The sequence below is a fragment of the Solanum stenotomum genome, chromosome 4 (genome assembly GCF_019186545.1).
Source record: "Solanum stenotomum isolate F172 chromosome 4, ASM1918654v1, whole genome shotgun sequence".
Taxonomy (NCBI): Eukaryota; Viridiplantae; Streptophyta; class Magnoliopsida; order Solanales; family Solanaceae; genus Solanum; species Solanum stenotomum.
The window spans coordinates 56713361-56738709 of NC_064285.1; the positions used below are offsets into that span (position 1 = coordinate 56713361).

At 37.3% G+C, this 25349-nt stretch overlaps 1 protein-coding gene across 1 annotated transcript; it reads right to left on the bottom strand.

The window, feature by feature from the left end:
• Positions 1-991: 991 nt before the first annotated feature.
• LOC125862707 (probable uridine nucleosidase 2) lies at positions 992-15901 on the bottom strand. The gene is made up of 9 exons (XM_049542833.1): positions 15754-15901; positions 15401-15516; positions 15151-15210; positions 6976-7161; positions 6536-6640; positions 6344-6440; positions 4180-4287; positions 3956-4091; positions 992-1373 (listed from the first exon to the last, which is right to left on the bottom strand). The coding sequence occupies exons 1-9, from the start codon at positions 15800-15802 to the stop codon at positions 1265-1267; spliced, it is 966 nt and encodes a 321-aa protein (XP_049398790.1). The 5' UTR covers positions 15803-15901; the 3' UTR covers positions 992-1264.
• Between the last annotated feature and the right edge of the window lie 9448 nt (positions 15902-25349).

Consider the following 25349-nt stretch of genomic DNA (forward strand, 5'->3'; position numbering starts at 1 on the left):
TTATCTTGGTTTCATCGGTCATTTATGTCCTCCAATTTTGGGTGTGCATTAATAGATACTTAAATTTATATAAAATTAAACAAGTAGATACATGCATTTTTACGTGGTAGGATGTCACATAAGACAAGTATGTTTATTTGTTTAAAATGTTAGAAGGCTTAGTTGAAGTCAAGAGGCAGATTTATGTTTGGTAATTCTTCAATATATATAATAAAATAATAGATAACGGATGCATACCTCTTTTAGGATGCCCTCAGTATAGTACACAAGGGGAATTGAAGCTTTTATTCCTTCTTTCATCCGTGAAAAAATAACATCTTCCCTTAATATTCTCAGAACAGTTTAATTTGTTTCCCATCCGGTGTTTGGAGCTCCAACTAAATTTAGATCACGCACTGCAAAACCCATTTGGGGGTGGAACATTATGAAATGGAGTCGTAAATTGGCTTTTGCATGTCTTTCTTCCATCACACAAGTACTAATTCAATTCTAAAATTTATCTCCGTGTTAATTTATGTGAAGGTGTTTGATTGGATTTGGAGCCGAGAATGAAAGAAAAACTTTTAAATCGTGTGATCTAAAATATGCCACAAGTATTTTGTGATTTAAAATCACCTCATTAAGGATAAAATGTTAAGTTTAAAGTTAAATTATTACGTAATATAGAAAAATATATCTTCTTTTTGAGACGGAGAAAAAAAAGTCACATAAATTGAGACAGGAGTAGAAGTTTTGGAGAGCTTATAGACATTGTTTTCTAAATTACTGGTTGACATAAATTAGGATCTTCAACTATAAACCCCACCTGAATTACTCTTGAACAAGTTGTCCCATTTTATTGTTTATTATCTGAGCAACCAGGCTGTTTAAAACATGAACTTGTTCATGTTTGGACAAATCTCTGTCAATTTCATTTGTTTAAAACACTATAGGCTGAAGAACACTATATAAGACCTTTTTCAGTTTAAAAGAGAAACTAAAATGATGGCAATGTTGGGTTCTACAGATCACTTTATTCAAAGGGAGCACAGAAACTATAGATTTTATTACAACATCTGTGGAGATGGCATAGAAGCTCAAAATGAAATGAAATTCTTCTTGGTGATCGACGTATATCCCATAATCATAGTATGAATGCAATCTTGTTATCATCTTCCTCTTCACATCAGAACAGAATTCTGAAAAATGTCAATGTTTCAAGCGCCGAGTTGCAATGTGCAGCTGGAGTATGTCAAATAGCTTCTCTTTCAGCTACTAGATTCTCCTAAGAATTGATGAGCCGTTCCATAACCAATTTGAGAACTCTAGGAGCATCAACAGTTACTGCCACTTTTACTGAGGGTTTATCAGACCATTCAGTGACTTCAGCAAACCTAGTTTGTTCAACAGTAAACATAATAAGTACTACATTTCAATCAAATATCCCTCAATTCAAAACATTATATGTACAAAGATCAATAAATTTCCTAAAGCATCAAAACAGAGAGCAAAACACACGTGCATAGAGTATTTTAGTCATTTGAGACACACTTATCTAATCCAACACATCAAAACAACATGTCTAAGCCTAACTGAAAAGGACAGCAAAAAGGTCTAGTTTCAGTAAGAATGGAAAAGATAGTTGCAGAAGAGATCTTTGGGTTTGACAATTTTGTCTTTTCCACAAGGCCTTGTATTCCTATCCAACAAAATTGTAACAACCCAACTCCTCTTTTTGGGCATTTATGTGCCAAATCATGATTTGAGACCCCTTGTATAAGTCAATAATATCAATTTGGACTTGTTGGCATGTATTGGATAGGACCCGAGGGACTCGGCTGAGTTTCGGTACCACACCAATTCACTATTGCAGATTTTGCTGGTGCAGGATTGTGCTTCGCGATTGCGAGGGGTCAGCCCCTATCACGGAAGGGAAGAAAGATGGCCACCGCTAACGCGAGCTAGGATCTGCAATCACAAAGAAGGGGACATCTTCCAGATGGGCCTAGTTTCCCTTCAATGCAAATGCGACCACGACAGCCGTGAGCCGCGAGTGCAAAGACTTGCCAAGTTAACCCAGCGCCATCGCAAAGAAGGCCCGATCAGTATATCTACAACAGTGATGAAAAATAACAGCTATCTTGAGAGGTTTTGAGGAAGCTCTCAGATTTGGGATCAATAGGGTGGAATGTCAACCTATAAAACAAGGTACACTAGTACTACAACAACATACCTAGTGTAGTTCCACATAGTGGGGTCCGAGGAGGGTAGAGTGTATGCAAACCTACCCCTACCTTACAGGTAGAGAGGTTGTTTCCCGTAGACCCTCGGCTCAAGGAAAAACAATCCAAAGCAGCAGTTCAAAAAAATAAGTGACGGAAGTGAAAGCATAATAAAGCAAAAGACTACGATAAATGAAGTACAAGAAACAACTAATACTAACAGAAATCGAAGGACAAGAAACTACAGAAGCAATACTACGACAACTAGTATGGATGGATAGCAAGACAACACACTACTACCCACTAACCTACAATCCTAAATTCCTAATCCATATCCTCCACAACCTCCTATCTAAGGTCATGTCTTCGGTAAGCTAACAGTGCCCCAAATCCCATTTAAGCACCGCTCCCCAATACTTCTTTGGCCTACCTCTAGCTCTCATAAAACCATCCCTAACCAACCTCTCATACTTCCTCACTAGGGCATCCGTGCATCTCATCTTCACATGTTCGAACCCTTCCAAACTCGCTTTCCGCATCTTGTCCTCCACCGAAGCCACTCCCACCTTGTCCCCGATATCCTAGTATGTGCACACATCCATCGCAAAATCCTCATTTCCGCAACATTCATCTTCTAAATGTGAGAATTCTTGACTAGCCAACTCTCCGCCACATACACCATAGTTGGTCTAAATCTGTAGAACTTTTCTTTGAGTTTTGGTGCCACCTTCTTATCACACTGGACTCCCGATGCGAGCCTCCAATTCATCCATCCTGCATCAATACAGTGAGTTACATCCTCGTCCAGCTCGCCATTTCCTTAGATAATAGACCGAAGATACTTGAAACTTCCTCTCTTATGGATGATCTGAGTATCAGGCCTCACTTCCATGCCATCCTCATGTGTTACGTCACTGAACCTTGTATCTATTTGTGAAATCTAATAGAGTTGGTATATATTAAGCGAACCAAATACACCGCTTCAAGAGAGAAGTGGATATAGTGGCATTTACTCCTCAAGCCCATTAGAACTTTAAAGCTTCCAACTCTTAGATCTTAGATCTGTCCCTGAATATTCTCCTCATTCAACTCATCCTATCCTTTCTCCACTCTAGGATTGTCACTTTTCTCTTCACTGTTCTCTTTCTGTTGTCTCTCATCCTCACTTTCCTTTTCACTTTGATCCTCAAGGATGATTTCACTTGACCTTCCTTCAGAATAATGAACATATGAGAAAGAAGATTTAGGTGCACACAAAAGTTGGTTTCCTCGCTTGACCACAACATAATTATTCCACTTCTGATCATATGGAAGAACATGAGCATTAGACAGGCACACAAAGATATAAATGACATTTGACCTTAGGTACATCACAACAAACCTCCCTATGAGAATCTCCTTTTGGGTTCATGAAACTAAAGCGGGCATGAGGACAAGATCCTTGGAGGACCAAAAATGAGAAGTGTTGACTGTTGAGGAAGTTTTCCTTTCCTGATATCCCTTTACTGAAGGAAGTTGAATCCTCAAAGTACTATCCTGTAGTGCGATTCGAAGATGGCAAGCGTCTAGGTCCAGCTGGAATTGTCAGCCAATGACAGAACCATATGATACTGATGGTGCTAGCAATATGGAGAATAGTAAATGTGACCAACCATACTTTTGTAGGGCTGGGAAGAGAAGCTTTGTTGCTCTGAAAACACAAAAAAAAAGAATGGAGGATACACTCGTTCTTCTAAAAAAATGCAACAGTTTACCTTTTTTGTTTGTTATAAAATAGAGTCAGACCCCTTGTGATGCCATTTGTTTGGACACGAACCACACCTTCTGTATAGGTGATTAGTGAGGGATCAACAGCAGCAAGCAGAGCAGTTGGATCATGAAGGTAAACACCTATGTGGAGTCCCAGTTCCCGTAAAATCAGAACAATGAGCACGCACCAAATAATATACTAAGAAAGCCAGTTTGGAAAGTGACGGACCTTTTGTGCTGTATGCATCATGGTGATAGCCAAAATAGACACCCAAGATCTTGTCAAGGTACTTGGCATACTTTCCATTAGACTTTGCCAACTCGTCTCGATCAAAATCTGAAATGGGTAAATAAGTATAAATAAAAAAGATAATTTTGTGGGAAGTGAAATAAAATGGTCCGGAGGAGCTCAAATTGTAGCATCTATGTTAAGAAGTGAGGAAAAAAGATAAAGTACAAAGCACATCTTAATGTAATAGTATTAAACTTTCCTCTATATATTGTTACATTATGAGGTAATAATTTCATCATTACGTGAGATACTGTACTATTTTCCCAACAGTTATTGGCCTATATCACAAATTGATCTCTTTTCCCAAAGAATGATCAACATGTCAATATAAATCATGCAAGTTTCTTTTTTCGATGAAATAAATCATGTGAGTTTATTACAAGTTAAACACTGTGACTACCATCCTGCCAGTGAAATCTGCTACGCCAAGATTAAAAGAGAAGCAAAGGTTTCAATATCCAGTTAAATTTGGGTTATCTGTGGAACTCCTGAACAAGAACCTAAATTTCATAACTTTCCTTCGCCCTAGGCGTATGGGAAGGTGGAAATATGGCTTTGGCAATCAGATCATGCCCACTGGATTGGATGCATAAAAGAGTTTGTTATAAAGCACATGCAGCTTTACTTAATTAAAGATCCACGCATATGTATTTGCTTATTATTTAGCTAAGGCTCAAGAATATTTCAAGAGACAGGCAGAGGGATCAGGTAAAATTCTTCTGAAAATTTCTCTCTGCTCTTTAATTCATAATGTTACTATGTTACTATCTCTATTTCCAACAACAACAACATACCCACAGAAATCCTATAAGTGAAACCTGGGGAGGGTATAGTGTACGCAGACCTTATTCCTACCTCGGGGAGATAGAGAGGCTGTTTCCGAAGGACTCTTGGCTCAAGTACAACAAATCAAAGTAGGTATGAAAAGGAAAAATGACAATGAAGAAAATATAGCAACTAATAAGGAAACAGTAACAACACAATAATACGATAATCAAAAGACAATAAACAACAAATGATGATAGATATCAAAAACAAGAAATTACAAGAATAAGGCTAATACTACGACAAACACCACCAAGCCTAAATCCGCCGAAAAGCAAGACAACACTCCACTATCCACTAGCCTTCTAATCTAATCCACGACCTCCACACCATCATGTTTAAGATCATGTCCTCGGTAAGTTGAAGTTTCACCATGTCCTATCTAATTGTCTCTCCCCAATATTTTTTTGGCCTACCTCTATCTCTCCTCGTACCCACTATATCCAACCTCTCACACCTCCTCACTAGGGCATTTGCGCATCTCCTCTTCACATGCCCCAAACCATCTCAACCCGCTTTCTACATCTTGTCCACCACAGAAGTCACTTTCACCTTGTCCTAGATATCCTTGTTCCTAATCTCATCTCTCCTAATATGCACACACATCCATCTCCGCAACTTGTATTTTCTGAACGTGGGAGTTCTTGGCAGGCCAACACACTGTCCCATACAACAAAATCGGTCTAACCACCACTCTATAAAACTTAACTTTTAGTTTAGGTGGTACCTTTTTATCACACAACACCCCAAAGGCAAGTCTCCACTTCATACACGCCGCATCAATATGATGTGTGACATCATCGTCAATCTCCCAACTCCCTTGGATTAAAGACCCAAGATACTTGAAACTATCTCTCTTGGGGATAGCCTGTGTGTCAAGCCTCATTTCCACGTTTGCCTCATGGATCAACATTTTTATTTGTTGAATGCTGACACTTAATGATGTTACATGAGACACGAAAAGTAATTTATTTAAAATTATTTCTCAAGTTTTTCTTTTTCTTCCTTAATTCGCCATCCCTCAACTGTGCTACTATCTCCAAGTAACCAAATATCTTAAATAGTTTAAGCAGACAGTAAAAAATGGAAACTTTTAGTTGCTTTTGCAGAATATTTTCAGACCTGACATGAGGATGGTCCAGAATATTTAACCCATTCTTTCAAGTCATGAATGCAGGAAATGTAAGAGGAACAAGAATATGGTAGTGTAAGAGGAACAGAATATTTGAAGTACCATATGAACTGGTTGTAATAACGTAATCAATCGAGAAAGTACCAGTAAGGACAACTTGATGTGTAACATTTATTCCAACTGCTAGAACATCAGCACCGCTAGTAAATACAATATCAGCAGCATCTGGATCTCCAAAGATCTTGTGCAGATGAGCAACAAAACAGGCATAAATATAACATAGAGAATACACCTGAAAACCTAAAGCATGATTTTGGATGTATCTTAGCAACTTACATTCGCCTCAGCAGCTGGGTTGACATTTCCGTTTACAGAAAAGGCACCACCAAGAACAACAATTTGCCCAATGTTTTTAACAAAATCAGGATCTGATTGAATGGCCTGTTTCAATATGCCATTTCAGTGAACAGATTTCTATAAGGTTATTATCAACTCATTCCATTCCAAATTATGTGGCATAAATTGACTGAGCACGGAGCATAAGAAAGAAAGGAAGTGTTGGGACTAAACATGCCATAGCATTTGTGTGACAATTATAAGACTTCTAAAACTTGGTGTCTTAAACATGCCATCACATTTGTGTGACTATAAAGGGTTAGGTTAAGTTGTTTCTGAATGTAGAAACTGTCATTCTTTTCGGAACAGACTAAAAAGGAATGATGCCACATAAACTGGAATGGATCAAGTAATATTTAGCTGGAAGATTACATACTTACTAGTGCTATATTTGTCAAGGGACCCAAAGCTACAACAGTAACCTTTCCAGGGTATAAACTGGCTTGTTGAACAAGAAAGTCAACAGCATTCTGTTCAATAGGCTTTCCATTTGGTGCAGGAAAGTTTTGGTTTCCAAGTCCATCCGTGCCATGAACAAAATCAGCAATTCGAAGTTTTGTACCTTTCTTCACATTAAATTAAACAAAGTAAGCAGAAGCATATACATAAGGAAAAGACATTTCTAAGTCTGCTGTCTATTCTGACTATTACCTTTTCTCAAAAAAAGGTTTGCTGCCTATTTGCTAAATGAACAAGTAATCAGAAGAAAAGCACATTAAATTTTAGAAAAAGGAAATGTTATTGGTAAACCATATGAGAATTCTGCAACAATCATCACGTCCAGGACCGATGTTGCAATTGATTTTGTCATACGGAACAAAATGCAAAAAACTAAAATAAGAAGATCCAGCATACACTTCGCCATTTCTTTTATCATATTCCCCCCACTATGCCTTATTCTGTGGATATGTTTTGCTGCTAAGTCAGGTATTGTAGGTTAGAAAATAAATTCTGATGCTATTTTAGAAAGCAGTTTCCTCTGAGCCACAACCTTCTGGTTTTCCTAAGAGAACATCTTCAGTTCCACTTGTTATATGGAGCAAGATCGCTATTGGTACATGGAGAAAGCTCTTGAAAGTTACCTCATACACTTGGAGTATGGAAGAAACATCTTAAAGTATTACTCACAAACTCGCTAAGCAAGATTTCTTGATACGATCCGAGACACAAACCGCAGTGGAATATCAAGTAACAATAATTGAAAGAAAAGTAAAGATAGAAGTCAATTAAAATAATCGAGAATAACCTGAATAGTAAAACAAAGAAGAAATCTAGAACCCTAGATGAGCGTTTCAGGCAACAATCGATATACAAACTTGATCGCTTCCAAAAAACTGAAAAATAGAACCCAAGATATAAAAAAACAAGAAGAAGATTACCCTCAGAAATCTAATTCACGAAAACAGGCAATCATGAGTCTAACTCAAACCAAGAGATCCAATAGCGTCTCAAATGGAGTTTTCCGATCTCAGAACTGTTGGGGAAAATGAGGAAGATCTCAAAAATATTCACAGTCAATATAATGGGGGATAAAATGGGAAAATAACAACGCCAAGAATTTTACGTGGAAACCGTTTTGAATAAGGGAAAACCACGGGCCAAGAGGAGCAATTGATATCACTATAAGAAGAAATTTTACACTACGTAGTCCCAAGTACAATACTCAGTGACATTACACACTCAAAAGACATAACCCTCTTTGATTTTCCACTTCATAAAAATATTGCTCACACTCTATTTTTCTTCAAAAACTATTTTCTTATAGTCTATAGTATACCTCACTATGCTCTCTAATATTTTCTCTCCACGAGGTAGTGGTTAGGCCCACTGAGTGGGATTTAACTAGGTATATTGTACATAAGCTGATGTAGAGGTCCCTATTTATAGACACGCACTATGCCCATTTTTCCACCTTGTATTAATTGGCCGATAGCCAGTTTCAACAAAGATGTGCCCATTTTTCCACGTATTAATTGGCCGGTAGCCAATTTCAACAAAAGTGTGCCCAATATGCTGCAAATCTTGCCAAAGAAAATTTTATTTAAAGATAGGATCTGGACCCCACAATCTCCCCCTCCAATCCCATGCACCTGAAGGAGATGTCTTCTCAAAGAGAGCTCATGCCGACAAGTTCTCTACACAAGTCGAACTTGTCTTTTGATATCTCCTTGGTTAGCATATCCGCAGGATTTTCACTTGTGCGAATCTTTTTGACGTGAAATGATTCACTCTCTACTTGCTCATGAATCCAATGATATCTCACATCTATGTGTTCTGTTCTTGCATGGTACCAAACTACCAGTGTTATCAAAGGTGCGCTTTAAGCCCTGAAGCGAGGCTCAAAACATGTTTAGCTCTTTGCCTCGCTTTATGTGCACTTCAGTGTCGTCATCAAGGTTCTAAGGCAACTTTTCCTTGCCAATGAGCCTCTTATGAAGAAGTGACACTAAATATTTCACTTTATCATGATTTAGTTTCAATTTCTTTGGTCATATATTTGTTATTCATGTTTATAATTATTAGTCTTGGACTTAACATATATATTTGTATTTTTTCTCTCTTTGCACCTTTTTTTCATTAAAGCCCACGCTTTATTTGTGCTTAAAGCCCTCACGAACCTTAGAGCTTCTTTTTGCCTTTGATAACACTGCATGGTACATGGAGTTCTTGCTCAAGTGTATTGCACTTTGACTGTCACAATAGACAAGATACTCCATCTGTTGCAATTCAAGTTCTTGAAGGATCCGGTTGAGCCATATAATCTCTTTGCTAGCTTCAATAGACGAAATATACTTTGCTTCAATTGTAGACAGTGCAACACACTCCTGCAACTTCCACTTCCATGATATAACTCCCCCCGAAAAAGTAAACAAATATACAGCAGTGGATTTTCTGTTATTAAGGTCACCTAAAATATCAGAATTTGTAGGGCCCTTCAAGATTGGATTTGATCTCCAAAACACAAGCATTCATATGAGTTTTCCTCTTAGATACCTGAGTATGCACTTCACAATGCTCTTTCCCTGGATTGTCAAGAAACTTGCTGACAACACCAACTGCATGAGCAATATCAAATCTAGTACATACCATTGTATACATTAAACTTCTGACGACAGAGGAATATGGAACTCTATCCTTTTTCCTCTTGTTGTAGGACACATCTTCTTGCTCAACTTCATATGACCAACAAGATGTGTGCTAACAAGCTTAGCATTCTTTATGTTGATGCGCTCAAGTACACATTCAATGTATTTCTGTTGTGACAAATAAAGTTTCTCTCTAAGATGAATAATTCTCATGCCCAAAAATTTGCTTAGCAGGACCTAAGTCTTTCATAACAAAAGACTTACACAACTCTTTCTTCAACTCGTCAATTCTAAAAGTATTTCTGCCCATAATTAACATATCATCCACATATAGCAAGAGGATGATAAAATTATCATCAGAATTTTTCTGTACACACACAATGATCTAAAGAAGTCTTCTTATAGCCTTGCTACCCCATAATAGATTCAAACTTCTTATACCACTATCTAGGAGCTTGCTTTAGGCCATACAGACTCTTTTTAAGTTTGGACATATAATTTTCTTTACCTTTCACCTTGAAGTCCTCAGATTGTTCCATATAAATCTCTTTTCTAGGTCACCGTGAAGAAAAGTCATCTTCACATACATCTACTCAATCTCTAAATTAAGACTAGCAGCTAATCCAAGAACTGTACAAATGGAGGACATTTTCAACATGAGAAAATATTTCTTCAAAGTCAATACCCTTCCTTCGACCAAATAGCTTAACAACCAATCTAACTTTGTACCTAGGCTTCAAGTTATGGGGTCTAGATCCCATCTTATAAGGAAGAAAATCTTTTTGGCAAGATTTGCAACAAATTGGGCACACCTTTGTTGCAATTGACTGCTGACTGATGAGTCCTTAGGGCTATATTTTAATAGAAATTGTGTCCTCAAATGCTTATTTTATCTCAATATCTGATGAATAAAAAGGTTGAAAAAAACGAAGAAATGAAGGCCTGAGGATCGCCGAGTCCACTTGGCGAGTCGTCGAAGGGTCTTACTTCGCCTTTTGTTCCAGTGTACTGAGCCCTGAAGGAAAGGATCAAGTCGGTGGAAAAAGGGAGCAGTCGGCGTATCGTCGAGAAGTTCTGCGAAGCAGTACCATGTCGCCCAATGACCCAGAGCACGACGATGCTGAAGGATGGTGCAAGACGGCGATGAACTACACCAAAAGATGAATCGCCTAGTTGATGGTGATTCCGACTAACGACGCCGAATGATCCGCTGCAGCACAAATCAGTGAAAACTATAAATACTGGTTAGAGTTGTAGTTTTAAGAGTCGAACAATTATTATAATTTTCATATAGAATAGTACTTTTGGATATTTTTGTTCTAAGTTTGAGAGGGTTTTGAAGACTCGAAGTTCCAAAGGGTTTCATCTTCAAGATTTGGATTTGGGTCTCTTAGATTCTTCAATTTGGGCCTGTATCAAGACTTAAATCTTCATACCCATTTGAATGCAAGCTCAATTTGGTATAAATTTCTATCTCTTATACATGTGTGGCTAAAACCCCCAATTCTTGGGGTGTGATTTAGCTAATATGGGTTAAGATAATTGTTGGGTCTTGTTTGCTAATAGTTTAATCGTAGTTTAATTGTGATTTCGTTTAGTAGTTGTGGATGAATTTAATGAATTTATAGTTGCAAATACAAGTTTATTTATGTGTTTTCGGCTTGCTCGAGAGAGAGGTCATAAAACTATAACTACTAAATTGATGGCCAGTGTGAGTAAGTCGACATGAGGTTCAGCTCGAGAGAGTGAACCCTAGTCCCATGTCCACACACTCAGCTCAAGAGAGTGAGTGGGTTAAGGCGTAGGCTGGTCTTCATGTGGCAAGTGGGTGTCCGAGAGGAACACATTTGAAACGGGGTAAGCTGCTCGAGAGAGAGCTTATCCTCCTTAAAGTTTAGCCTAGTCACAATTGTTCTGAATCTTCTATCGAAAGCATGTACCCAATAATCTAGCTTAACCCGTAATCCCTTCACACCCCAAGGATCTCCTCCCATTACTTAGAAATCTTTGTTTATTTTGTTGTTTTTACTCACTAGTGACAAAACCCCATTGTTAATTGACACTCTTGTGTCCCCTTTTAATTTACAATGTTTTTAATCGTTAATGTTTTTAGCTACAATTAGTTAGAACTAAATTTTATTTTTCTGTTACTTCTCAAAACCACTCTCTTGGGAACGATCCCAACCCTTGGTTGGGTTACTAAACTATTGTACGATCGTAGACACTTGCATCAGAAGTTGTGTCTTGATTACGCAAACATCACCGACCTTGTTAAGAAATTTGGTCAAAGAAAGGGTTGACTTTGACGATATATTTTCTCTTATCGTGAAAATGTTCTCCATACGTAGAGTTCTTGGTTTGGCTGCTAGTCTGAGTTTAGAGATTGAGCAAATGGATGTGAAGATAGATTTTCTTCATAGTGACCTAGAAGAAGAGATTTAAATGGAACATCTTGAGGGCTTCAAGGTAAAAGGTAAAGAAAATTATGTGAGCAAACTTAAAAAGAGACTCTATGGCCTAAAGCAAGCTCCTAGACTGTGGTACAAGAAGTTTGAATTTGCTATGGGAGAGCAAGGCTACAAGAAAACTTCCTCAGATCATTATGTGTTTGTACAAAATATTTCTAACGATGATTTTATCATCCTCTTGCTAAATATGGATGATATGTTAATTATGAGCAGAAATACTTTCAGAATTGACGAGTTGAAGAAAGAGTTGTGTAAGTCTTTTGCTATGAAAGACTTGGGTCATGCTAAGCAATTTTTGGGCATGAGAGTTACTCGCCTTAGAGATGAAGGAAGCCTTATTTGTCACAAGAAAAACACATTGAACGTTTACTTGAGCGCTTCAACATAAAGTATGTTAAGTTTGTTAGGACACCTCTTACTGGTTATATAAAGTTGAGCAAGAAGCTATGTCCTACAACAATGGAGGAAAAAGAGAGTGTGGATAGAGTTTCATATTCCTTCGTCATCGAAAGTTTAATGTATGCAATGGTATGTACTAGACCTGATATTGCTCAGGCAATTTAATGTATGCAATGGTATGTACTAGACCTGATATTGCTCAGGCAGTTGGTGTTGTCAGCAGGTTTCTTGACAATCGAGGGAATGAGCATTGGGAAGTTGTGAAGTGGATACTCAGGTATCTGAGAGGAGGTTCAGATGAATACTTGTGGTTTGAGGATCAAATCCAATCTTGAAGGGCTATACAGATGTTGATGTGGCAGGTGACCTTGATAATAGAAAATCCACTATGGGATATAAATTGTGTGCTAGCGCACTACCATATCTGCCCTTTTGCCAAATTTGATCTCTGTTGGCTTCTTTCCACCCAAAGCTTCTGCCTAACTCTGCTGCACCACAATATCTTGCACTCTAGTTTGCCACAGTAAAGTCATCATCGACATGGTGGAAGTGAAGGGGGATGGCTAGGCCATTGCCCTCCTTCACCTCTACACATAAGTTAAGGTTATGTGCTTTGTGTACAAAACAATAACGATAATAATCCAATTCCTCGTGCTCCTTGCTCCTCCCCAAAGAAAATTACGGACTTTTTTTAGTAAATACCATATAATCACTAAAAGAAGCTCATATGCTCAATTCACTTCACTTTTACCTCTTTTATTCAGCCATCCATTTTGCTAGGTTTCCCAGGCTTTTTCTTCTTTTCCTCTTTGTTCTCCTACCTTTATCATTATGGCAAATTTGCTAGAAGCACTAATCAATTTAATGCACTATTAATTGCTATTTACAGTTTTAAATTAATGAAAGACCGCAAATTAAACATGATAATAGAAGTACTTAGCATAACATATATTCATTTTGTTGATTATTAGTTTTTCCATCGATGTATTCTGCTGTGACCAGTGACCATTCTTCTGCTGTTTTATCAAAAATCAATGATCAAATACTATAAATTTAAAGATTTGAAAACATATTTTCCATACAAATGTCAATGACTTATTTCTCTTTTATACTATAAGTTGTGTTTGCCCCTCCCCTAAAGCACCTCCCTGGTTGTCCCCGCCTATTGGTTTGACAACATAGAACTTGTCAAAGTCATTCTCTGGGCAAACTGGATTACCAACTGTAGTTTAACTACATACTCTAATACCACTTGTTATGCAACTAGGCACAGACTGCCGCAAAAGCAATTTTCTAACATGGTTAATCATATTTGACACAAACACAGCAAAGTTTTAAAGACTGATGAACACAAAATATTACTGAACAAGAGAGACCGAAGGATATAAGATGGTCCAACAAAAGTACGCTTACATCCACGATAAGATAAAAAACATTACTATATATGGTCATTATGGCTGGGGAGCACTGCAAGTTGGTATGACTGAAAAGCACTAAGGAAGAACTAAAAATTACAAGAAAAAAACACAGAAAAGCTGATATATTCTCAAAGACTCAATGAACTCCAATTATTGAGAAATATCATCTATCATGTCTCCTACACCAAAACATTAATTGTGAAGACATCTATTGTTTACAAAAGACATGACTTTTCTGAGTTTCAAAATCATCTCTCATTTCTTTCTAACCAGCTAGTCCAAAAGATGCAAACAGAGGGATGGTATGCCAGATTTTCTTCAAATTTTTGATGGCTTTCTTGACTCTACAAACATTTCAGCAAGCCTCTTACACTGTATGAAATCACCAATTTACTCCACTTACAGTTAAGGAAGAGGTCCCAAATTTGTTTTGTATGGCTGCAGTGGAGGAGGCCAAAAAGTAGTGATCCTTTAATTAAAGCAAACTGAAATCATTGCAAAGGAATGAAAGACACCTCAATGTTTCGTGCATCTTTTTCGCTAACAGCATGGAAAAACAACTTTTTCATGCCCCAAATGATACCAAAGTGCTTCACACATTTTCATTGTTCATCTGTCTCCCCCATTTTCCTTACTTTTCTTGACTATAGTTACATTCCTAACAACCAAGTGTTTCTAATACCAAACTGTGCCTTCACTTATTCCTTCTTTTAGCTTTGGTCCTAGATCTGAACATTCGATAGGACCAGTCTAGAACTATTTTTTTACTTTTCTTCTCAGATCCACATACATGTCCCATGATAAACAAGATCGATGTCTTTGTAACTTAAAAAAAAAGTTCAATGTCTTTGCTTTCGACTTTTTTTCTTTTCTGGGAAAGGGTACTACAGTACTGATTAATTTTTCCTTGTATTCCTTTTCTCTTTTTATTTTCACCAACTCAAAGAATGTTTCACCTGGGAAGCAAAAGGAAAGGGGGGAGAGAAATAGAGAGACAGAGTATGTACCAAGGCAAGTATATCTAGTGTGGATCATCATAACAAAACCAAAAATGAAACACCACAGTAGAGCCAAAGACTTGAGTCCCCTTTAACAAATAAATCGAAGTGACAACAATAACTAAAAAGCTTGGAGTATGGAACAGCTAAGCAAGTTAAAATGAGCAACAGGGTAGGATTACATACAGTGATCGTAACATGAGAACCTTCAGCCACCGGAATATCTGTCCTCCCAGCTATGTCCAACTGAATAATTAAAACCTCAAATCAATAACCATGAGCATAGCAGATATCGGATACACCACTACGATAGCCCAACTAAGGAGTAAAGCTAAGTCAGTAGTCTTTTACCTTTTAAAATTTACACTTAGAACAAAAAAAAAAAAAAAACAAGGCATAAACAATTAGCAATTATCCAAGAAAATCAGCACTTTACCAGATGTAAAGCATTTCTGGTAGCTAGAGTTGTGTAGACATTTCCATATATAGTTGTAAGCCCGATCACCTCAACTTCAGGAGATTCCAATGCCACGAATATCGCCATTGCATCATCTGAGAATAGTTCAATTAACTCAACAATACAATTCACAAAAATTTAATCTTGGAAAACTTAATTCAACTGAAAAGAGTTTCTATAGGAAATTGAATGCAGAATTCAGAGAAAAAAACGAAAACCCAGATAAATCTTGACAAATTCCACTATAATAAAGTAAGTAACAAACAACACCAACTAAAAATATTGGGTATACTGAAATCATTCTTTCTACTATGTGTATTAATGGAAGATACCAATGCCAGGATCAGTGTCAATGATGATCTTCTTGGGTTCTGAAGCCATTTTCTGAATCTAAATTGGAAGTTGAATGGATCTGGGATCCGGATGATGATGAAGGGAAAAGTCGATTTTTTTTATATATACAAACTAAAAATGCTCAATTCTCTGCATCTTTCTAGAATCTTTGATTGAGAGTTAAAAAGATAAAATCTATTTTATTCAAATTATTTTTGTAATATTTAAGGAATCTTAAATATATGGTAAGATAAAATATATTTTTAAAATTAAGAAATTCTTAAATATTTTGTAAGAGTAAAATATATAAGAAAAATTAATAATAAAAAAACCTCCACGGGGAATAGATGTAACAATTCAAAAAATCTCCACGGGCTAACTTTTTTGGTATTCTTCGTATGTATACATCATCTATAGAAGGCTAGGCTTAGTCAACCTTCTTCATATGTAATCAGATTTCAATGTCAATCAAATCAGTTCTCGTAATAATTTTTAAAAAACTAACATTGCAGGTTTGTGACGAATGTACTTATAGTTGTATTTTTAATTTTTATTTTTTTTAATCATATTATCAATTCTTGTTTGTTTTTAAATATTCTTAATTTTACATTATCTCAAGTTATAAATCTAATTTTTCGTTTACCAATCGGGAGGACCTTTGTATCTAGGGTGCATATAGAAATCCTTTAGTTGAATATAAGCATAATAATTTTCAACACCTCACTGTTGTATTAGAAAAATTAATTAAAAAAAAATCTCCACGGAGAATATATGTAACAATTCAAAAAATCTCCACGGATTAACTCTTTTGGTATTCTTCGTATGTATACATCATCTATAGAAGGCTAAGCTTAGCCCACCTTCTTCATATGTAATCAGATTTCAATGACAATCAAATCAGTTCTCGTAATAATTATAAAAAAAAAACTAACATTGTAGGTTTGTGTTGAATGTACTTATGGTTGTGTTTTTAATTTATTTTTCTTAATCATATTATCAATTTTTATTTGTTTTTAAATATTCTTAATTTTACATTATCTCAATAATTTTTCGATTAGCAATCGGGAGGACCTTTGTATCTAGAGTGCATATAAGAATCCATTAATTGAATATAAGGAGAATAATTTTCAACACCTCACTATTGTTATTTATCTTATGGAAATGAATATTGAAATTCTTTTTTATGTGTCAAATACATTTTTACTGGTTTATTTTATTTTCTTCCAATCTCTTTCTTTCCATCCATTTTTATTTGTAGGAGGATGAATATTTTGGTACCAAATTTTATACGGCACAAAATGAGGTATTTAGTTCAATGAACATTTTTTAAAAATAAATATATTTGGTTTAAACTTTAGATTCTTAATTTTTGAATTGTTACTTCAAATTTTATGATGGTCGAAGAAAGTGAATATCGAGTTTAACAACCTTAATTACTTATGTCTAAAATCTCTTTATTATAATTTGGAAGACTGATAAAAGTCATATGAAGACTCTTACATGAGTAAAATTTCTTTATTTATTGTAAGTTAATTATAATTAGCCATCAAGGTTAGCAATAGTTAAATTTCACGTAATGATGAATATTTGTTATTTTACTATGTCTATCTTCAAGGCTAATTAGGAAAAAATATTGATTCCACATTAAATTAGAAGGAAAAAAACTATTTATACCTATTAAATATAATCAAATAAGTCCTTCGGGATGACTCAGTTAGTTTGGAGGGTGGTTATCCACACGGATGACCCGGAATCGATCCCCCCTCAATGCCTTCTGAGTCGAGCATATCTCATAAGTCTTGCCTAGTGCGGTTTACATCCCCTGTGTGGTTTGTAGGCTAGTACACAATGGGGGGTTTACCCAGTGCGCACAAAGTGCTCACCCGAAGGACAAAGGTTGTAGCGGTTGCGGGTTATCCTGGGGTTCCAAAAAAAAAAACAAATATGTTCACAAATTTAAAACCAAATCCATATACATGGCATGAACTCAATGACTTATTTATGCTCAACCATTCTAGGTACTTCTCCTATTCTGAATACATGTGTATGCTTTCTTACACTTTAAAACCATAACATAGTGAATTCAAGATCAATTCACTTATTTTCATTACATTAGTTAAAAATTATTATCCCAAGTAAATCCCGACATCCTAGAAGTTGAGGAGCAACTATGGTTGATGTATTTTCCAACATTTCCATATCTTGACGCATCAAGGGTAAAGCCATCTTCATCCTTCTTTGATAAAGAAATTGACTCAATTTTGTGGTAATTATTACGCACATCATTCCTTTTGGGGACTTATTTGTTATAGTTGCCAACATCAAACAAGTAGTCATCATGATTTATTTTATTTTCAACTTCTTTTTTCATCAAGCAACTCTCCAACATATTCACATATCAAACTTTCAAATGAGACATAATCTCGTGACCTCAAACCCAATCCTCTTGATTCGATTTTGAAAACCTTCAAATGATACCGAAGACCATATTTGATAACTCAAATTTTACAAGAAGGGGGACATTTGCAAGATGGACCACACTCATAAACAAGAGGCTTTACTCCAATAATAAAGTGTGTTGCTTTGAATAGACACTCATATTTGTTCCTACACTACTAAAAATAGAGCCAAAATTTACCAAGAAAAAAAAGGACTACATCGGTCTAAGAATCTAAGGCAAAATCTGACAACGTCCCTTAATTTTTACCTTTTTTTAGTATTGTAAAAACAAAGTTGAGATTCCATTCAACACACAAAAAGCTCTATTGTTGGAGCAAGTAATGTTGTAGTCAATCTTATAACTTTACTCCTTGCAAAAATAGAATTAGCCGACCTGGTCCATGAAACTATTTGGAGGTTTTAAAGATCAAATCAAGAGGATGGAATTTGAGGTCATGAGATTATGTCTCATTTGAAAGTTTTATAGGTAAATATGTTTGGGAGTTTCATGACAAAAAAAAGAAGTTAAGAATAGATAAAGCATGATGAATACTTGTTTGATGTTGGAAAAAATGATGAAGAAAACCTTGAAGGGAATGATGCACGTAGGGATAACCTAAAAGTTAAGTCAAATTATTTGTAGAAGAAGGCAGACGATGGCTTTATCCTTCAATCTTGATGCATCAATATATGAGAATGTTAGAAAATGTATCAACCATAGTTACTCCCCAAACCTTTATGCTCAAAATGTTATGTATTACCATGATGGTAGGAGAGTACCTCGCATATTTTTTTCACTTCTAAAAGAATTAATTTTAGATATAGATGTAGATGACGTCACAAAACAACAATTAGAGTTGAGAAGAATCAATAGGACCAAAAGTTCTTCATGTTGATTTGTGACCTAGACTCAATTAACAACTAGTTAAAAAGGACTAGAGGTAGAATAAATTGATTCTACGGAAAATCTTTGTTTCTCATCTCTAACTATTTTTTTGTTTAGTCTCACCCCTCTTTTTTGATTTTCTCTTATTTTACCTAGCTTTTGTATTTTGTATTTCGTTGATGTGTTTTGTCACGCCTCGAGGCTACCCCTAAGACGCGGACACGGGACCTAGGATCATGAGTGACCCCAAGCTAACCCTGAGCTGGCATATCATAAGCATACTAGATGAACTGATTAAAGAAAATACTGCACAGAAGCTTAAAACCATAATTAACTGAAATGATGGGGAATACCCATTACTATGTGAATAAAATAAATTGAGATCTTAATGACAACTGAAAGATCAAACTCCAAAGCTAAAATTGAATCTAACTATGTCTGAAATAAAACCTCTAACTGACTAGAAATGTTGGGACATGCCCCAACTAAATCTAGCAAAAACTAAAACTAAAAACTAAAAATGAAAAGATAACATGTCACTCGTCCTCGAAGAATGAGGACTCACCACTGATGCTGCTGAACTGGAGATCAGGAACCGATCTATGTGTGATTTGAATGCTGAGGATCTGAACCTACAGCGCGAGAAAATGTAGCACAGAGTATGTGTCAGTACTTGAAAGGCACTGAACATGTATGATAGAATAAAGCTGAACAATATACATAACTGAACAAAGCATACTGAACAATGATATAACATGAACATGATATTATACTTAAAATATTGATCATGAATTGACAGAATGCAATGACCAAGTTTATAGCATGTTGGATCTGAATATTGAACTGTGACTGGTAACCTGGTCAATGTACTAGAATCTGACTGTGGGAGCTATTAATAACCGACATAACATAAAATCACATGAGCAAAATGTGAAGTCTGATGTATACGCCCCATCGAGAGGACCCAATATACCCTGCCAGAGGTATAAAGGCATAACTGGCGTGATCACTAAACTAATGCCCACAGAGGGTTCTTATAAACCTACGGGGGCACGTAGTTCTGGGACTTGAGGGTGACTGACCCCAGTCCAACTTGGTTTAAAGCCTACTGCCAATAGAATGCACAAAATACAATATAACTGAAATAAACTGGATAGCTCGATATTCTGAAATGCTAAATGAAAATGCATCACTAATGTACTGGTAATGAAACATTCTTAATTTAGGCATGTATATCTAAGTAATCTGACCTAGCAAGTGTAATTCATGAACTAAACGAATCTACACAACTAGGGTTCTGAGTTTCAAGCAAGAACTAAGTAACAATTCCACGAAAACATGATAATCTAATTTGGATTAGTCTAATAATTGAATCACAACATAAATTCTGAAATTCTAGAAACCCTAGGTCTAACATATTGTATAGAATCAAGAATATGACTAAAATCAAGGGACCTAATGGGTGAAAGGAACCCACTAGTGAAATCCCACACACCTGGTGACGAATTCCACGAAGAAATCTTTCGATTTCGAGGCTGAAACTGATGAAAACCTGATGTGTTCTTGGACTAGGGTTTGGTCGACTCTTTCTCCTTCTTTTCTTTCAACTTGATGATTTTTCGGAGAATGCGTTGACTAGGGTAAGTTCTAATTAAGTTACTAGGCTAAAACTGACCAAAACTACATAGTTTAGGGGTTAAACGACATAGTGTAGGAGTCCAACGCATAGGGAAAAGACCAAACGACCCCTGACTTAAAAGCTGTTGGGGTCACCGACGGACCGTGGATGGACCGATGATCCATTCTGGTCAGCCATCGATCGTTACTGGGAGTTGAAGACTAGGGGTCTGACCTATGGCCCTGGACCACGGACCGTGGTCAGACCGTAGACCTACAGTCCATAGGTCCTGGCGTAGGCTGGCCCTTAGCCAAATTTCTTGGACTTTCTAGGGAGGGCTGTAGGTAGCCAACCACGGACCACCACCTACGGTCCGTGGATCACCTTACGATCCGTGGGTGGGGCCCATCGATGACACCTGCAACTTCTGATTTCTGCAATATGGTTTGTCTAGGATATGGGGTGTTACATTATCTCCCATTGGGAACATTCGTCCTCTAATGTAGACTAAACTAGCGAAAGATGGAGGGAAAAAGCTGCAAACCCTACCACAAATAACTAGAAGCTGATTTCTGACTGAACTAAGTTCCAAGAACATGCAAATATGCTGAAAATGCAAGTATAAACTGAAGGAACAAGATACTAAGACTGAAGCTACACATGAATGGCTAAAAAACTGGAGAGGAACTATTACCTCACGCTGGAATGGAATCGGAAGGAAAGAGATGAGGATACTTGGCCTTCATGGTTGCTTCTGCTTCCTAAGTAGCTCCTCTACGGACTGACTCTTCCAAAAAAACCTTCACTGAAGTGACTTCTTTGTTTCTCAACCTTCGAACCTGACGATCAAGAATCTCAACTGGCACATCCTCATAAGTGAGACTATCTTTCACAACCACACTTTCCAATGGTACTATGGATGTTGGATCACCCACACACTTCTTTAGCAACAAAATGTGAAAAACCAGATGCACTGCTGCTAGTTTTGTTGGCAACTCTAACTCATAAGCCACTTTGCCCACTCTTTTCAAGATCTTGTAAGGGCCTACATATCTAGGACTGAGCTTCCCTTTCTTGCCAAATCTCATTACCCCTTCATAGGTGACACTTTTAGGAAGACCCAATCATCAAGTTGGAACTCCAAGTCCCTTATCCTTACATCTACATAAGACTTCTGATGACTCTGGGATGTCTTAAGTCTATCTCTGATGAGCTGAACTTTTTCCATAGCATCATGAACTGAATCAGGCCCTATCAAGGCTACTTCACCTACTTCAAACCACCCAACTGGGGATCTAGATCTCCGCCCATACAATGCTTAATAAGAGGCAATCTGAATACTGGAATGGTAGCTATTATTGTAGGTGAACTCTATAAGAGAAAGGTGATCATCCAACTACCCTTGGAATCGATCACAAAGGCTCTCAACATGTCCTCTAAGGTCTGAATGGTACGCTCTGCTTGACCATCCGTCTGTGGATGAAATGATGTGCTAAGATTAACCTGAGTACCAAGACCTTTCTGAAATGACTTCCAGAAATGAGGGGCCTTACTATCTCATTAATGTAATGCTTGGTGTAATACTCCGCTGAATCTGTAGTCTTGACAGCCAAAAAGTGCGCAAACTTAGTAACTCTGTCAACTATCACCCAAATGGAGTCATGTTTTCTGCGAGTATAAGGTAAACCTGAAATGAAGTCCATGTTTATCACTTCCCACTTCCAAGTTGGAATGTTGATCTCTTGAGTCATACCCCCTGGTTTCTGATGCTCTACCTTCACCTACTGACAATTAAGGGCACTTAGCCACAAAATCTGCTATATCTCTTTTCATGCCATTCCACCAAAAGACTTCTTGTAGATCACGGTACATCTTAGTGGCACCTAGATGAATGGAATATCTGGAGTTATGGGCTTCTGCAAGAATCTGTTGTCTCAACTCACCCATCTTAGATAGCAAAGCACACCATCTCCTCATTGGTTAAAAACCTCAACTCTCTACTGATGAAATGCACCCTTCAGTTGAAACAATATCGAATCACTCTCTTGCTTTTCCTTAACCTCCGCTACTAATGAAGATTCTAACCCATTCTGAACTGTCACACCACCATTTGATAGGCTCATAAGGCGAACTCCCAAGCGAGCAAGACTGTGAACATCCTTTGCTAGTTCTTTTCTTTCTTCCTCAACATGTGCTACACTACCCATAGATAGTCTGCTAAGAGCATCTGCTACTACATTGGACTTACCAGGATGATAAAGCACATTCATATCATAGTCTTTGAGGAACTCAAGGCATCTCCTCTAGCGAAGATTCGACTCTTTCTGGGTGAACACATACTGAAGGCTCTTATGGTCTGTGAACACATCTACGTGAACACCATACAAGTAATGTTTCCAAATCTTAAGTGCAAACACCACTACTGCAAACTCGAGGTCATGAGTCAGATAATTCTTCTCATGCACCTTAAGTTGTCTAGAAGTATAAGCTATAACCTTACCTCGATGCATCAACACACAACCTAGGACGACTCTAGATGTATCACAATAAATTACATAACCGTCTGAACTATCTGGTAGAGTCAAAACAAGAGTTGCAGTCAACCTAGTTTTCAGTTTTGAGAAGCTTTTCTCATACTCATCTGACCACTGAAACTTAACCTTTTTCTGAGTCAACCTAGTCAATGGAGAGGCTATGGATGAAAATCCTTCCACAAACCTTCTGTAATAACCTGCCAAACCCAAGAAGCTTCTGAGATCTGTAGGAGAGGTAGGTCTAGGCCATTGTTTCATTGCTTCTATTTTCTGGGAATCCACTCGAATCCTTTCGCTAGACACTATATGCCCAAGGAAAGTAACTGATTGCAACCAAAACTCACACTTGCTAAACTTAGCTAATAACTGGCGATCTTTGAGAGTTTGCAGGATAACCCTCAAATGAGTCACATGTTCTTCCTCATTCCTAGAGTAAATGAGGATATCATCAATAAATATGATAACAAACAAGTCCAAATACTGCTTGAACACCATGTTCATCATCCATGAAAGTTACAGGAGCATTGGTTAGTCCAAATGACATAACTACAAATTCATAATGACCATACCGAGTTCTGAAGGCTATTTTTGGAATGTCACTATCTTTGACTCTGAGCTAATGATAACCTGATCTGAGGTCTATCTTCGAAAAATGACTAGCACCCTAAAGTTGGTCGAACAAGTCATCAATCCTGGGGATAGGTTACTTATTCTTAATTTTGACCTTGTTCAACTATCTATAATCAATGCACATCCTGAGAGAACCATCTTTCTTTTTCACGAACAACACTGGTGCACCCCATGGGGAAATATTAGGTCTGATGAAGCCCTTATTTAGAAGGTCTTTCAACTGCTATTTCAATTCCTTAAGCTCAGCTGGATCCATTCTGTAAGGAGGAATAGAAATAGGCTGGGTATTTGGAAAAAGATCAATTCCAAAGTCGATTTCCCTTTCGGGAGAAACTCCGGGAAGATCTTCTGGAAACACTTCTGGAAACTCATTAACTACAGGAACTGACTTAAGAGTTGGGGTTCCGAAGCTTGAATCCTTAACCCGAACTAGATGATAGAGATAACCCTTAGAGATCATCTTTTTGGCCTTAAGGTAAGAAATGAAACGACCTATAGGCGCTAAGCTACTACCCTTCCATTATAAGATTGGTTCATTTGGAAACTGAAATTGAACGATCCTAGTTCTACAGTCGACTGAGGCATAATAGGAATGTAACTAGTCCATGCCTAGAATGATATCAAAGTCTGCTATTTTTAACTCTACAAAATCCTTTGGGGTGACTTTTTGAGAGACTGTGATAGGGCAATTTTTGTATACCCGTGTAGCTATAACTGGGTCACCAGCTAGTGTAGAGACTGAGAAGGATTTTGAAAGAGTTTCTGGACTAACACTGAAATCGACTGCTATATAAGGAGTTATAAAGGAAAGAGTAGCCCCTGGATCTAACAAGGCATAAATATATAAGTTAAAGACTCGTAACGTACCAGTGACCACATCAGGAGAATATTTTTGGTCCTGGCTAGCCTAGAGAGCATACAACTTGTTCTGGCACTATCCGCCACCTGTACTAGATGAGTTACCCTGCTGAGTCGGGCGACCTGCTGGTGCTGCTGAATTTGTAGACTGAGCCCTACCTTTGTTGCCTCCTTGACCCTATTTAGAAAAAGGACAATCTGTCAACCTGTGACCAGACTTACTACGCCCGAAACATCCTTCCTTTCCTGCAAGACACTCGCTCGGATGGTTCTTACCACACTTTGGAAAAGTGGGTAGGTTCTGGTGCCTGAAGCACTCCCCTGAGACTTAGAGCCTGATACCCTACCTTTCTGATCCTGTCGAAACCTGGAAGATGGAACACTAGCTGATGAAGGTGCTGGAGCTGAAGATTTCTACTGGAACTGAGAGTGATTTCCACCACTCAATTTCTGCTGAGAATACTCATAGTTGTTTGTCCTAGCCTTCTTATTATCCTTAGCATGTTCCCTAAGCTTATCTCCCTCAACCTGGTGAGTATGGGTCATAAGCCTAGAGATGTTCATATTTTTCTGGCAACATAGCATTTATGCACTTTGTTTCCACTAAGTCTGACACTCTATACAAAAACT